The sequence below is a fragment of the Arvicanthis niloticus genome, chromosome X (genome assembly GCF_011762505.2).
Source record: "Arvicanthis niloticus isolate mArvNil1 chromosome X, mArvNil1.pat.X, whole genome shotgun sequence".
Lineage (NCBI taxonomy): Eukaryota > Metazoa > Chordata > Mammalia > Rodentia > Muridae > Arvicanthis > Arvicanthis niloticus.
In genome coordinates this window covers 5,471,494-5,484,022 of record NC_047679.1, presented here as the reverse complement: position 1 = coordinate 5,484,022, position 12,529 = coordinate 5,471,494, and the positions used below count along the sequence as shown (strand labels likewise).

The 12,529-nt window shown below is 38.9% G+C and overlaps 1 protein-coding gene and 1 long non-coding RNA gene across 5 annotated transcripts in view; one reads left to right on the top strand and one right to left on the bottom strand.

Moving 5' to 3' along the window:
• Positions 1-12,529, top strand: part of LOC143435529 (uncharacterized) — a 216,852-nt gene that overhangs the window by 128,371 nt on the left and 75,952 nt on the right. For all 4 annotated transcript variants that reach the window (XR_013105906.1, XR_013105903.1, XR_013105904.1 and 1 more), the window contains one exon: positions 4,165-4,349. This is a non-coding gene — a long non-coding RNA (uncharacterized LOC143435529). The remainder of the gene's footprint in view (positions 1-4,164; positions 4,350-12,529) is intronic.
• On the bottom strand, positions 1,632-2,408 carry Ppp1r2c (PPP1R2 family member C). Its single transcript, XM_034486289.2, has one exon. It carries the CDS (start codon positions 2,362-2,364, stop codon positions 1,816-1,818), a length of 549 nt encoding a protein of 182 aa, XP_034342180.1. The 5' UTR covers positions 2,365-2,408; the 3' UTR covers positions 1,632-1,815.

Sequence of the window (12,529 nt, the reverse complement as noted above, 5' to 3'; positions counted from 1 at the left end):
AAAACCTAGCTTGGGCTGCTGAAACACAACTGGCCTTTGCTGCTTATCCTTGAATGTATGTTGACACTGAATGTTGCTTCCTACATGTGTGAACTGAATTTACAGACTTTATAAATAGCAGTGTTAATTTGATCAAGATGTCTTCAAGAAATGAGTGGTAGTACTCATCATTAAATTTATATTTTAAAGGTTCTGTCCTTCTCATTCCTTGCCAACGCATTTTCTTGATCATTGACATGGTACAGTGTTGTGAAAACAATAGCATAAGCATCACCTTGTGCAAACAGAATTTTCAAGTATACAATTCTAGTTGAACCCCTATATGTTATTCTGTTCAGTATTCTTATTTGATTGCCTTTCCCCATATTGTGAACTAGCAATTCTTTCCATCTATCTTTTTGCATTACCTATGCATACCTAGCCATGTGGAGCTGTACCATATGCTTTGTTTGAGCAGAAATAAGTCCTCAAATCGTTTTCCCTGTCTTTATTTTTAAAAAATTATCTTTATGTGTATAGGTGTTTTTGTCTGCATGTATGTCTATGCCCCATACGCATGCCGTGCCTCTGGACTTCAGAAGAGTACATTAGAACCTCTGAAACTGGAGTTACAGATGGCTTTGTGGAACTGAACCCAGGTTCTCTGAAAAGGCAGCAAGTGTTCTTAATGGCTGACCATGTCTCCGTTCTTTTACTTTTTAAAAAAAATTATGTATATGTGTGCTGCTGCAAGCAGACCAAAGAGTGCTTTTACTCTCCTGGAAGTGGAATTACAGGTAGTTGTGCGTCACCCAATATGAGTGCCAGAAACACTATTTGGATCATATAGTATGAACACTTAACCATTGGACCATGTTTCCAAACCTTTTTGGTTTCATCTTCACATCAACAGGAAATTCGGAAACAGCATTATTCTTCTGAAAATTGATGCTCATTTTTTAGGCATCTGGAAACCAATTTTTATTAAAATAGGTATGTAATCCTACCTAGAATGTTGGCTCCCATTTTAATAGAAGCATCCTCTGCAGAAAGCCTTAGTAGGCACTATTTAAAAAACAAGATGGCACCCTCCTTTCAAGAACCCTAGGAGAGGCTGTGCCTCATTCATTTTTCTCCTCCGATTCCTGGTAACCACCTCTGACACATGCCTATGCCTAGTAAATATGTCCCCACTTTTTAGAAATGTACCTTTGTACCACTGAATTTCTTCAGTGCTGTGCTAACCAGTCAGCAAACAAAATTTTAGAAAGGGGGAACCAATGTGGCTCTAAAAGGGGCATTATTAATTACCATTTCCAGCATATCAACTAAGGGGTACAGAGGTTTTCTTTTCTGCATCCTTTTCCACAACTAAATATCAATCTAAAGTTAGTTCATGGTGATTTTTTAAAAAAACAAAAGGAGGAAGAGGAGGAAGAAGGAGAGGAAGAGGAAAAATAAGAATAAGAAAGAAAGAAAAGGAACAGGAGAAGATGATGAAGAAAAGAGAAGCAGCAGCAGCAGCAGCAGCAACAGCAGCAGCAGCAGACAACTATTGGCACAAGAAATGGAGCACATCCACAACAGACAGATGTTTAAGCCAATTCAATATTTTCTAAGATTACCATTTAATTCCTGCATGACCAGTAAACACCGTTAAACAGTTAAATGGACAAGTAGAGTCACACTAAGACCATGGGTTCTAAGAAGCAAGAAGCGGCGATGGTATAGAGAAAGACAGTGGCAAAGGCAGCGACAACTGCAGATCTTATATGCGTTTGATGGTAAATTTCTAGATGTTCAATTGTTGGAGCTTCTTCTGTAGTAGTCTTTTCTTCAATGATTTGAATGTAGATGTGGTTGGTTTTCATCTTCCTCTACTTCAGATTGTAGCTCCTCCGATATCAGTTGTCTGGCTAATTTGATGTTTAATCCTTCGTTGTAGTGTAACTTCCTTTTCAACTCAAATTGCCGTTGCCTTTCTTGTTTGTCCAGGAAAAATTTGCTACTATGCGCACCGCTGCTTTCTGGCTCCTCACCCTGATAACTGGTCCCCAAAGTGTCAGAGGCTGCGAGTTTCTTCGATAAGGTGTTGGAGGTCATGGCGTCTTTTCCTTGAACTTCACTTATAGTGTCTTCTCCATCATGTGGCATGCTGCCATAGGGGTTGCCAGGCTCATTCTTCTTCATCAGGTCATAGTCTTTGTAGGATGGATAGTGGGTTGCTAGTATGTTGGATTCGTCCCACTTCTGTGATTTCTTCCGTTGCAACTCCTGGGTACCTGGTCTTCCGGATGTCTGAGAAGAATCCTCCACTGAAGATGTTGAACTTTTGTTTTTTAGTATCCCCTTGATGGGTCGGTGTGAGGTGGTGGAGGTTGCCATGACTGGGAAACTGAGGGCCAAGCTAGAATTGGGCCGATGCAGCCACTTGTCCACGCTCCGGACTCGAGCAGGAGCTAGATCTGTCTGGCACCAGGTTCTAGACTTCAGAACCAGCACCAGGGATTAGGAGGTCACAAAGGAAAACCTTCATACGTCACAATGCACCCTGCCTTCATCACTACAGCAATCGTGGCTTGTCAGCCTCTCTGGTGGCCATCTTTTTTTCTTTCTTTGTAAATTAATGTAATAGGAATATACCCACTTGTGGCATATGAAAGAGAATCGTTACTGTTTGGGGTCTGCTCTACATTCTGTGCATTGGGAAACTATGTGAAACATATTTTCTTATTATCTAACATTTAAAAATCACTACTTTGATTGGAAAGATGGGAGAAATTAGCTAGTGAAAAATTCCCTACCCTCTCCACATGCTGTCCCTCCTGACTTTTATGTCTCAGAGACTAACCACATCAACAGATACTTAGACTAGTCAGGAGCCTGGGTAAATCTCTTAGTCCAGATCTCTTCAGATTCCTCTTGTGCTGGCCTACATATTTTAAGAAACTCATTTCTTCTCTTCTGCTGCTATCTTGTTTTGAGTTGCTAGCATGTCTTGGGTCAACTAGTAGCCCCACTGCATTTGAATTAGACTGGCTAGACCTGCTACTTTCTAGTCTCTAGCCAACTCTTCAGCCACAGTAATTTTGAAATCCTTCTTTCAACCCCTCAAATCACTTGTATAATGTCCTTAAAATCAAGATGAGATTCAGAAAGAAAGCAGAAAGAGCATCTCCAGGTGGCTGCCTAGAGCTATGGTTTTCAACCTGTGAGTAGCAAACTCTATCTGGGTCAAACAACCCTTTCACTTAGATCACCTAAGACAAGAGGAAAACATAGATATTTACATCAAAACTCATTACAGTAGCAACATAATAGTGATGAAATAGCAATGAAAATAATTTTATGGTTTGGGATCACCACAACTTGATGAACTGTCTTAAAGAGTGGTGGTACTACAAAGCTTAAGAATCGCTGCTCTAGAGCCTTCTCCCAGTAAATTCAGCCTACGAAACCCCTATGTTTGAATTAGCATTTCGATTCTATAAATGTTCATGACATTTCCTGTCCCAAACCCTTTTGAGATCTCATTGAAACTTCAAATATGCTTTCAGAAAACAGTCTAAACATTATTAGTATCCTAGGGCCAGAAACTCTCTCTCAAAGCAAATAGTTCCCCCTGTACATGTATGCTACCTCTATTCTCCTTGGCATCACCTAGAGTCATTTAAATTATATTGTCTGTGGATAATAGCTAGCAAATACCCAGACAAAGGATATATTAAAGAAGCACTCCTCTGGCCTGACTTTAATCAGGCTTCTTTGAGCCCTCTGAACATGTAGACCTGACAATAGGTTTCCCAAACTGTTGGTACAGAATCCAATTTGAACTTGAATACTATTATCAATTTAGTGAATCCCTACTTGGTTCTGACACCCTTAGATATATGACCAAATTCCTCATGCAGAATATACTAGATAATTGGCTAGTCTGACCTATTTTAAAGAACAACCTTGGCAGTTCAGTCTACTAAGAGTACCCTTATTCCTTCTGTTTTTTATTAGTATTCTAATCACTGATTCCCTTCAGCTAACCTGCTATAAACCACAATTTGTTATGTTATAGACACGTTTCATTTCTTATTCCCTCTGGAATCCCACTGCAGTGGTACTAATTTTTTTTAAAGTCAGTATTGAATATAGTATTCTTTACTGTCTTTCTGCATTTTTTTTCTTTAACAGTTACTTGGACAGGATCAGATGTACCATTAGAAAGTTGAACTTCTTGCCCTGAACTACAATGGACACCATTGCAACCTTTGTCTTCACTTCTGGCTGTACTGATTAAGGAACCAATGAATGATTCCAACTCCTGATGATAGTCTGCTGAAGCATCTTGCAAATACATGTTGATTGCATGACTTGGGGTAAGTATCTGCCTTGTAGCTGGGTTAGAGTCCTGATCTTTTGAAAGGCACTTTTGTTTTTTTGTAACTAGATCCTAATGACACAAACTGAGAATGCTATGAAGAAAAAAGGTTTGACTCATGGTTTTAAAGCCTGGGAAGTACAAGATTGAGCAACTAGATCTGTTAGTGTTCTTCTGCAGAATTCCAAGTTACTGATGGGTATCAGCTAGAAAGACACAGCTGCATATCTTGGGCTTCTTTCCTCTAACTGTAAAGCCATACTCCCATTGGATTAAGGGCCCAACCTAACAGCCTCATTTAACCAAACATGTCTCCTGAAGGCTCCACCTCTAAATATCATAGTTGGATTAAGTTCTTACTCTTTTCATATTTCACACAGTAAGCATTACATTTTGATCTGAGTTTTGGTGAAGGCAAAACTAGTATTTTGTAGGCTAGAAATCTTTCTCACTGGCTTTTTAAAAAAGATTTGTCCTAGCTCCTTGGATTGGCTCTGGATTGGAAAATTCTTCCTGGCTCTTTTCTAGGTTCATGTAGGGATTACACTTGACTCAGTAGAATAGAATTCTTTCCCTAAAAATAAATTAAAATGTTACATTATGTGTAATTTGTTTCATGTACATCTGTGTACCATGTGTGCCTGGTATAAATGGAGGTCAAAAGAGGGCATCAGATTCCATAAAACTGGAGGTATAGACAGTTTGTGAGCTGCCATGTGTGTGCTGGGAATTGAACCTACAGCCTCTGCCAGTGCAACTAGTTTTAAAAGTTGATTCATCTTTTCGGCACCATTTCCTGGTAACTTTTGAACTTTCTTTTTTTTTTTTCCTTCTGTTTCATCCTGCTTCTCCCATGAGAATCTCCCAACCAATCAGGTCACTAAACCCCTGATAACTATGTGATCTATGTGTAGGTTCTGAGCCAATTAAAGAGTGGCATGCTATGTCCCAAAGACATTGTTTTCTGATGTGCTTATGCACTCACTGCAGTTTTGGTGACAAAATACACAAGCCCGACAAAAGATTGTGTCAACAGGAAATGTTACTATTTCAGCACGAATGGGCTCGCAAGGCTCTATCCTTCGCTGAGATACTATTGACAGTCAATGGTCCTGGGCAGTCACTTTCTAAACTAATATCAGTGAGAAGTTGTCCATGCTCCAGGAAATAATTTCACATCCATAAATATTTATAGCATAAAAAGCAATGTAAAATATCTGCAAAGAAGTTAAAGATGGTATAAAAAGAAGATTAAATGTTTTCTTAGTGATTTCTATGTGGGTCCATAACAAAATAAGTTTTTACATGTTGAGTAAATCATCTTTTTAAAGAAAAGGATGTAGATTTCTTGCTATCGTGTTTAGTAGTAAGACTTGCTACTTATTTACTTATTTCCGTCCTGAAGCTTCCCATTTGGGTTTAATCTCCAGGGATCATTAGGATTTCTGCTTTAATTGCATATATAAAGCATCAGAAGTCATTGGCTGTAACTCCAAATGGTCAGGGACTAATTGTTAAAGTATGGACTTGTTTACTTTCTCTTTTGGACCCTTTAGTTTCTACATTTCTCCTTTGACAGTTCAGCAAGGTTAAATCACTGAAAAGTGATGAAAGCATTTTTCTTTTTAAATTCTGGAAAGGGGTCATAGCTTAGATTCCCACTCTGAGTTCTTGATCCAACTTTCCTGAAAAATAGACTGTGAAATGGAAGCCAAATAAACACAAGTTGTTATTGCTCACAATGTTCATTACAATAGTAGAAAAATAACTAGAACAGAGAAATATTAGTAAAGAGACCATTATTAGGCTGCTAACAAAGCAGCACCGCTGCTTTAAGCTTTTCATGCAGAAGTGAAAACAGTATGCCAAAATAAGTGATGAGAACCATCCAGGAATATTTCAAGGAGCCTCCCTGAAGGAAGAGTTATAAGATGGTTTCTCTAAACTAGCTTGAATCCTATAGGATGTACAGGGACTACGGGGAGATAGCTATAAAAAATTTATCATAGAGACCTCCAGATCCAAGTATTGCAGTTCCAGCTCCCATGCAGAGAAGACGAGTTTTATCCTCTCTTGTTAGTATGGAGACTTGCAACTGGTGAAAGTACGGTGAATATGTGTCTATGGAGTGCTCTGCTATAAATTTAACATCTATATTATACGTCCACACCAAAGGCTCAGAGAACATCCCAGAAGAGGAGGAGGCAAATGGATCACAAAACACAGGGTTTGGATACAACTGCTAAAAACCAATGTCTCTGGGCACAACAAACTATTGTATTCACAATAGCTATGACTGCCTTCACAGAGCCATACAAGTTCAAGATGAAGCCAATGAAGAATCCAGCAGGGATAGAGGGGGGACTCTTGGGGTCCCACCCCCTGCTAAGGCACTCTTGACAGTTGGTGACTGTTGGAGAATAGAAAATCCCATTATCTTGTCTGATGTGGTCTTGGTTGTTGACATTCCGATGGGTGGCCCCACATCTCTCCACAAACATTCAGCTCCAAGTGGACTTGGAGGGAGGTATAAAAGTTGACATGCATTTAAGAAGGAGATACAGAGATGAGGTGCCTGGGAAGAGTTAAAGGGAAGAGTGGAGTGTGGGTATAACAAACAAATATATAGCTATACAAAATTCTCAAATAATAAAAACTGTATTTTAAAAGTTACAGTATAAAGCTCAGAAAAGTGAGAGAAAAGATCACAGCTACATATTGGAGTTTCATGGTAGATGTAACCTCTGTTTTGCTGGAATAGAAGATAAAGGTTTCCAAGAGGCTACTAGAGGTATGTTACTGAAGCATCAAAAGGTGGAACAGTCTTAAATCTGGGCAAATAATTTCATGGTTACAGGCCTTGCAGGTTGAGTGAAGTTGTATGAATGGGGATACCTTGGTAGGGTCTGGTCCAGGGAGCTCTTTGATCAGTGGTTCTCATCCTGTGAGTCTCAACTCCCTTGGATGTCAACAGACTCTTTTACAAGGATCACCTAAGACCATTAGAAAACACAGATATTTACATTATAATTTATTACAGTAAAAATTCAAAGTTATTAAGTAGCAATGAATATAATTTTATAGTTGGGAGTCACCACAGTATGAGGAACCACATTAAAGTGTCTCAGCATTAGGAAGGTTGAGAACCCCTGACTTACATCCTGTGGGAAGAGTTTGTGGTAGGCCCAGTTTCCTAGGTTAAAGTAGGGAGGCAAAATCAGAAAGGTGGAGTTGGGCTGTACTTATCCTGGTACTAGTCATAGCCATGACTGTCTGTGCCTGTGACATAACATATTGAGACACATATCTGGGCCTAGAAAGAGGCCTGTCTATAGGGAGGATCTCTCATAAAAGTCTTTGCAGGGATGAAGTAGTTGTAATAACAGTCATTAGAAACAAAAGTAGATAAGGTGCAGACTCTGTTCTTAGTAGACAGCCTAGTAATTGAAAGAATTATGGAGAGATGTTAAGGCATGTCAACACTTGCCAGGATCAGGGTCACTGAGCAGAGCCCAGGAGAGGTTATGGGTGCAATAGAGTTGTAGCATTTTGAAGATGCTAGTAGTATGGAATGACCACCAAGGACAGCAGCAGCTATGGAATGGGGCTTTCCTGAACCTCAGAGATAAGCTATATGTGCTACAGAGGATGGCATAAGCCTTTTGGAGGAGCCCAGAAGATGATGACACAGGACACTGAGTTCCTGACTATACTTTGGTTTTACTTTGCTTAAAATTGTCCAGGTTTTTCCCTCTTAGAGTAAGAAAATGTGTAACTATATTTTTATTTATAGAGGCCCTCAGTTGAGAGACTTTGAACTTTCAAAGAAACATGAAGTTTTAAGATATTTTGGACTTTCAGAGGGACTTTGAATATTTTGAGAAATCTTTCAATTTTAGAAGACCTTGTATTTTTAGAGTGATTTTTAATATTTTAAAGAGACTTTGGACTTTTAAATGTTGAACATTAAAAAATGTAGAATGTTAAATGTTGAAACACTTTGTATTGTGATACTGATATTAATGTGGAGTACTTGATATGAACAGGAAAGTAAAGTTTATGGATTAACAAAGGATCAATTATGTGGCTAGTTTTATGTTAATTTGCTGCTAGTCATAGCGCTTCTGGAATGGTGAACCTTAACGTTTGAGAACCTGCTCCCACCAGATAGCCTGTAGGCAAGCCTGTGCTACATTTTCTTTTTTTTTTTTTTAGATTAAAATATGATTACAATATTTTTCCTTCTCTTTCCTCCCTCAAAACTATTGTCATATACTCTCTTTCTTGCTCACCTTCAAATTTGAGGCTTCTTTTTTTCACTGCTATTACACACATTGATGAGGGATAGGCTAAGCTCACTGGAGGCAATGGCACCCTTGGGTTGGTGCTCCTGCTTAGTATAAAAAAGCAGTCTTAACAAGTCATGGGAAGAAAGCCTCCATGACCTTTGCTTCAATTCCTGCTTCCAGGTTTCTGCCCTGACTCTCTATCTTGACTCCCCTGGATAATAGACCTACACACTGTAAGGTGAAATAAGCTTTTTTTCTCCTCAAGTTGACTTTGTTTATGTTTATCACAGTGATAGAAAGCGTACTAAGACATGCCAAGGTTCATTTAAGTGAATAAATCTGATCATGTAACTGTCTGTAGAGCTTCAAGTATATTATGTCAACAGCTGAATCAGGTTTGCTTAAGAATCCTGATTGGAACTGGTAGAATTTTACTTTGAAATATTCGTGATTTTTTTTTAGTTATACTTTCCTGCCTGATATTCAAGGCCGTGTAAGAAGCTAAAATCAACCTCCTTTTACTATTGTCTACTTCCTTGGTGGTTATTTTTAGGTATTTGTTGAAAGTCCCATTGCTCTTTTAGGTCTTTTTGTTCCTACCAAACTGTGTCATTTGCTGGGATGAGATCCTGTCTTGCTGAAGTGGGAGGATCTGCTTGGAAACATACAGGACTGTCTGCTCTCTAATGACCGTCCTTTTGTCAGGACAGTCGGCTTTCTAATGACCATCCTCTTTGCAGGACAGTCTCCTCCTAATGACCATCCTCTTTGCAGGACAGTCTCCTCCTAATGACCATCCTCTTTGCAGAGTGTACTCGAGCAGTACCCTTTTATCAGTGTCTCATATTTGGGTCCTTTGCTACTATCTTGGAGGGCAAATAATTGACGTCTTCTTATCCCTATTATCCTCATTGGTGTTGACCTCTAAATATGGCTATTCATCACTCAGAAGGTGAGTTAAATCAGTCTTGGGGAATGAGAAGTGAGTGCTTTAAAATATAGTTGGATAACATTTAAAGTTTGGCAAAACAAAATTTTCAGTAAATTCCAGTTTTGCTACTTAGTGTCTTTAATTAGTTTTTTAAAAACATAACCTAAGAAACCCAATACAATCTATAAGCGGTTATATCAAAAAAAAATAAAAATATTTCCCTCATCCAAAATCATTTTCCCCTGTAGAATGTATTTCCATACCGATACATTTTTGTATTTCTTTCTCAAACATACTGTTTCCATTCTCTTTTTCTGTTGTGGTTCAGCGTGAAATGTGCTCCAATACATTTGAACACTTGCTTCCCAGTTTTTTTGGTGCTGCATGGAAGGATGTGGAACTGTTACCACCTGGAGCTGGTATCTATAAATGTGCGTCACTGGAGGTGACCCTTGAGATTATATACTCCAACTCCCTTTTCTGTCTTTTTTCTACTTTCTAACTACAGACACAATCTGACCTTGGCCCTGTTGCTAATCCTCTCTGCTCAGAGAAACTGTATCCCTTCTCATGGCAGACTTTATTCCTTCTTAAACTATAAGCCCAAATAAACCCTCCCTTCTTCAAGTTGCTTTTGCCAAAGACATTGTGTCATGGCAGTGAAAAATGTAATTAGTATATTTGCTTTTTAAAATATTTCTTGTAATATTTTTGTAATAATCCCCTGAGTCCAAATACAACTGCATGTATCCACATGGTTGTGGTAACATTCACTGGAGCATGGGCTACCTAAGAATGGCCACATATCTGAAGAAAACAGACTTTCCCTTCCCCAGAAGCCATCAATTGCCTATAGCTTTCATCACTAGATGGTTCCTCATGAGTCCCTAGCCCATCTATGTTGGAATGTTAAATGGTTTAATCCTGTGCCAATCTTGTACAGGCAGCCACAGCCACTATGAATTCATGAGTACAATGACCACAAGTCATATGTAGAAGACATTATTTTCAAGCAGTCCTCTCTGATCTCTGGCTTTTCAATCCCATCTTCTACATTGTTTCTTGAGACTTGTGAAAGGGAGGAGTGTGTTGCAGATATCCTATTTGGGGCTGAATACTCCACAGTCATGCACCCTCTGCACTTTGACTAGTTATGAGTATCTGTGTTAACTACCATTCAACACAATAACTAGCTTCTCAGACAAAGGATCAGAGATACACTACTTTAGAGTTATAAGGATAAGTATTTAGAGGGCAATTTGCTACTGTGTCCCTTTAACTATGGCAGAGTCAAGTCATAGGCAGAGAGGGCCTATGTCCTTGCCAGCCATGGATTGTTGGCCAGGTTACAGTAACAAATACAAGTTCCCCCCTAGATAATGAGCCTAAAATTAAAGAGATGTTGGGGAGGGAAAGGGAGATGGAGAATGAGGGGGGGGGAGGAAGAGAAGGTAAGAAGAGAGAGGGGGAAAGATACTAGTTACTACCATAATATCCATGCCACCATTGTGTCATGGGGCATACCTTACCAGGAAGGTCTTTATTGTAGCGCACAGAGTTCATGGATGGAGAAGACTGCTAATTACTTTGTTTTTCCTCCGGCAGCCTATATTGCACTTTTGGTACTATGATAATTATCTAGCAAGAAAGAAGCTTTAAAAACAACACCAGCTTGATTTATCTATGTATTATAACCAAAGTGTATGGTGGTATCTTTGGCGATAGGTCCTTCCTGTCATTTTCCGGTTGGTGACCAAGAACAATGGCAATAGCCTATTGGGTTTTTTTGGGGGGGGTGGGGGGGAGAAGGCAGCAACTTGGAGAGATTTATCCCACTCTTGGCACTGGACATTTTGTCTGATAATCCATGGCTTCTGGAGGGTATATTATCCCCTTGTGAACAGTAACTCCAATTAAACTCTTTTAATATTTTAAAGAAACCTATAAAATAATAGTTTATTGGTAAGTGAACTTCATCATGCAAGTATACCATGAGCTATATATATAAAGATGAAACACAAAAACCTGATCACTGATAGCAAAAATAATAAATTCAGGCTCCCAACTGTAGCTTCAGAGGAAGAGACATGTAAACAGTTAGACTGAGTGTTCTAAACATGGACAGAAGAAACCAACAAAATGATTACATTTAATCAGAGAACATTCTTTATAGAGACAAGGTAAAAAAAATTTTTATTCCGAAGTCACAGAATTTAACCTAAACATAAGGTAAAAAAGTGCTAGCTTCAGAAATAAGGTAGATGGTAATATTTTTTTAAAAAATGACCAGGCTGGCAGAGCACTAAAATTAAAGTCTGGGGATTGAATTTAGATATTTTTTTTTTAAAGAATTACACCTAGAATGAGTCAGAAGGTACATGAAACATGAAGCACCATGGGTTCTACCAGAGATGCAACATTCATTTTTTGGAAAAGTGAACTACTCCTGTTCTCTCAGACCTGGTCTTATGATAGTGATTTTTTTAAAAGATTTATTTATTTTATGTATATGAGTATACTGTGTATATGAGTACATGGTTGCTATCTTCAGACACACCAGAAGAGGGCATTGGATCCCATTACAGATGTTTGTGAGCCATCATGTGGTTGCTGGGACTTGAACTCAGGACCTCTGAAGGAGCAGTCAGTGCTCTTAACCACTGAGCCATCTCTCCAGCCCATGATAGTGATTTTCAAGATGTAACTTTATTTTAGAATCCTTATAATGGAATGGACCTTTCCATCTCATGATGGTGAAGTCTAGTTTCACTCTGGAGCTAGCTCTATCTGGTTGATCAAGTTGCACCAGCCTTAAAGAAAAGCTGCAAATTCAAATTGACCATGAATAAGTTGTACCGGAAATAGGGACTCACCAATTTGGAAAACAGTGAAAGTTTGTTTACTCATAGGTCTTCCAGATTAGGAAGCCAATCGTAGAGGGAGAGCAGACAGAAACCA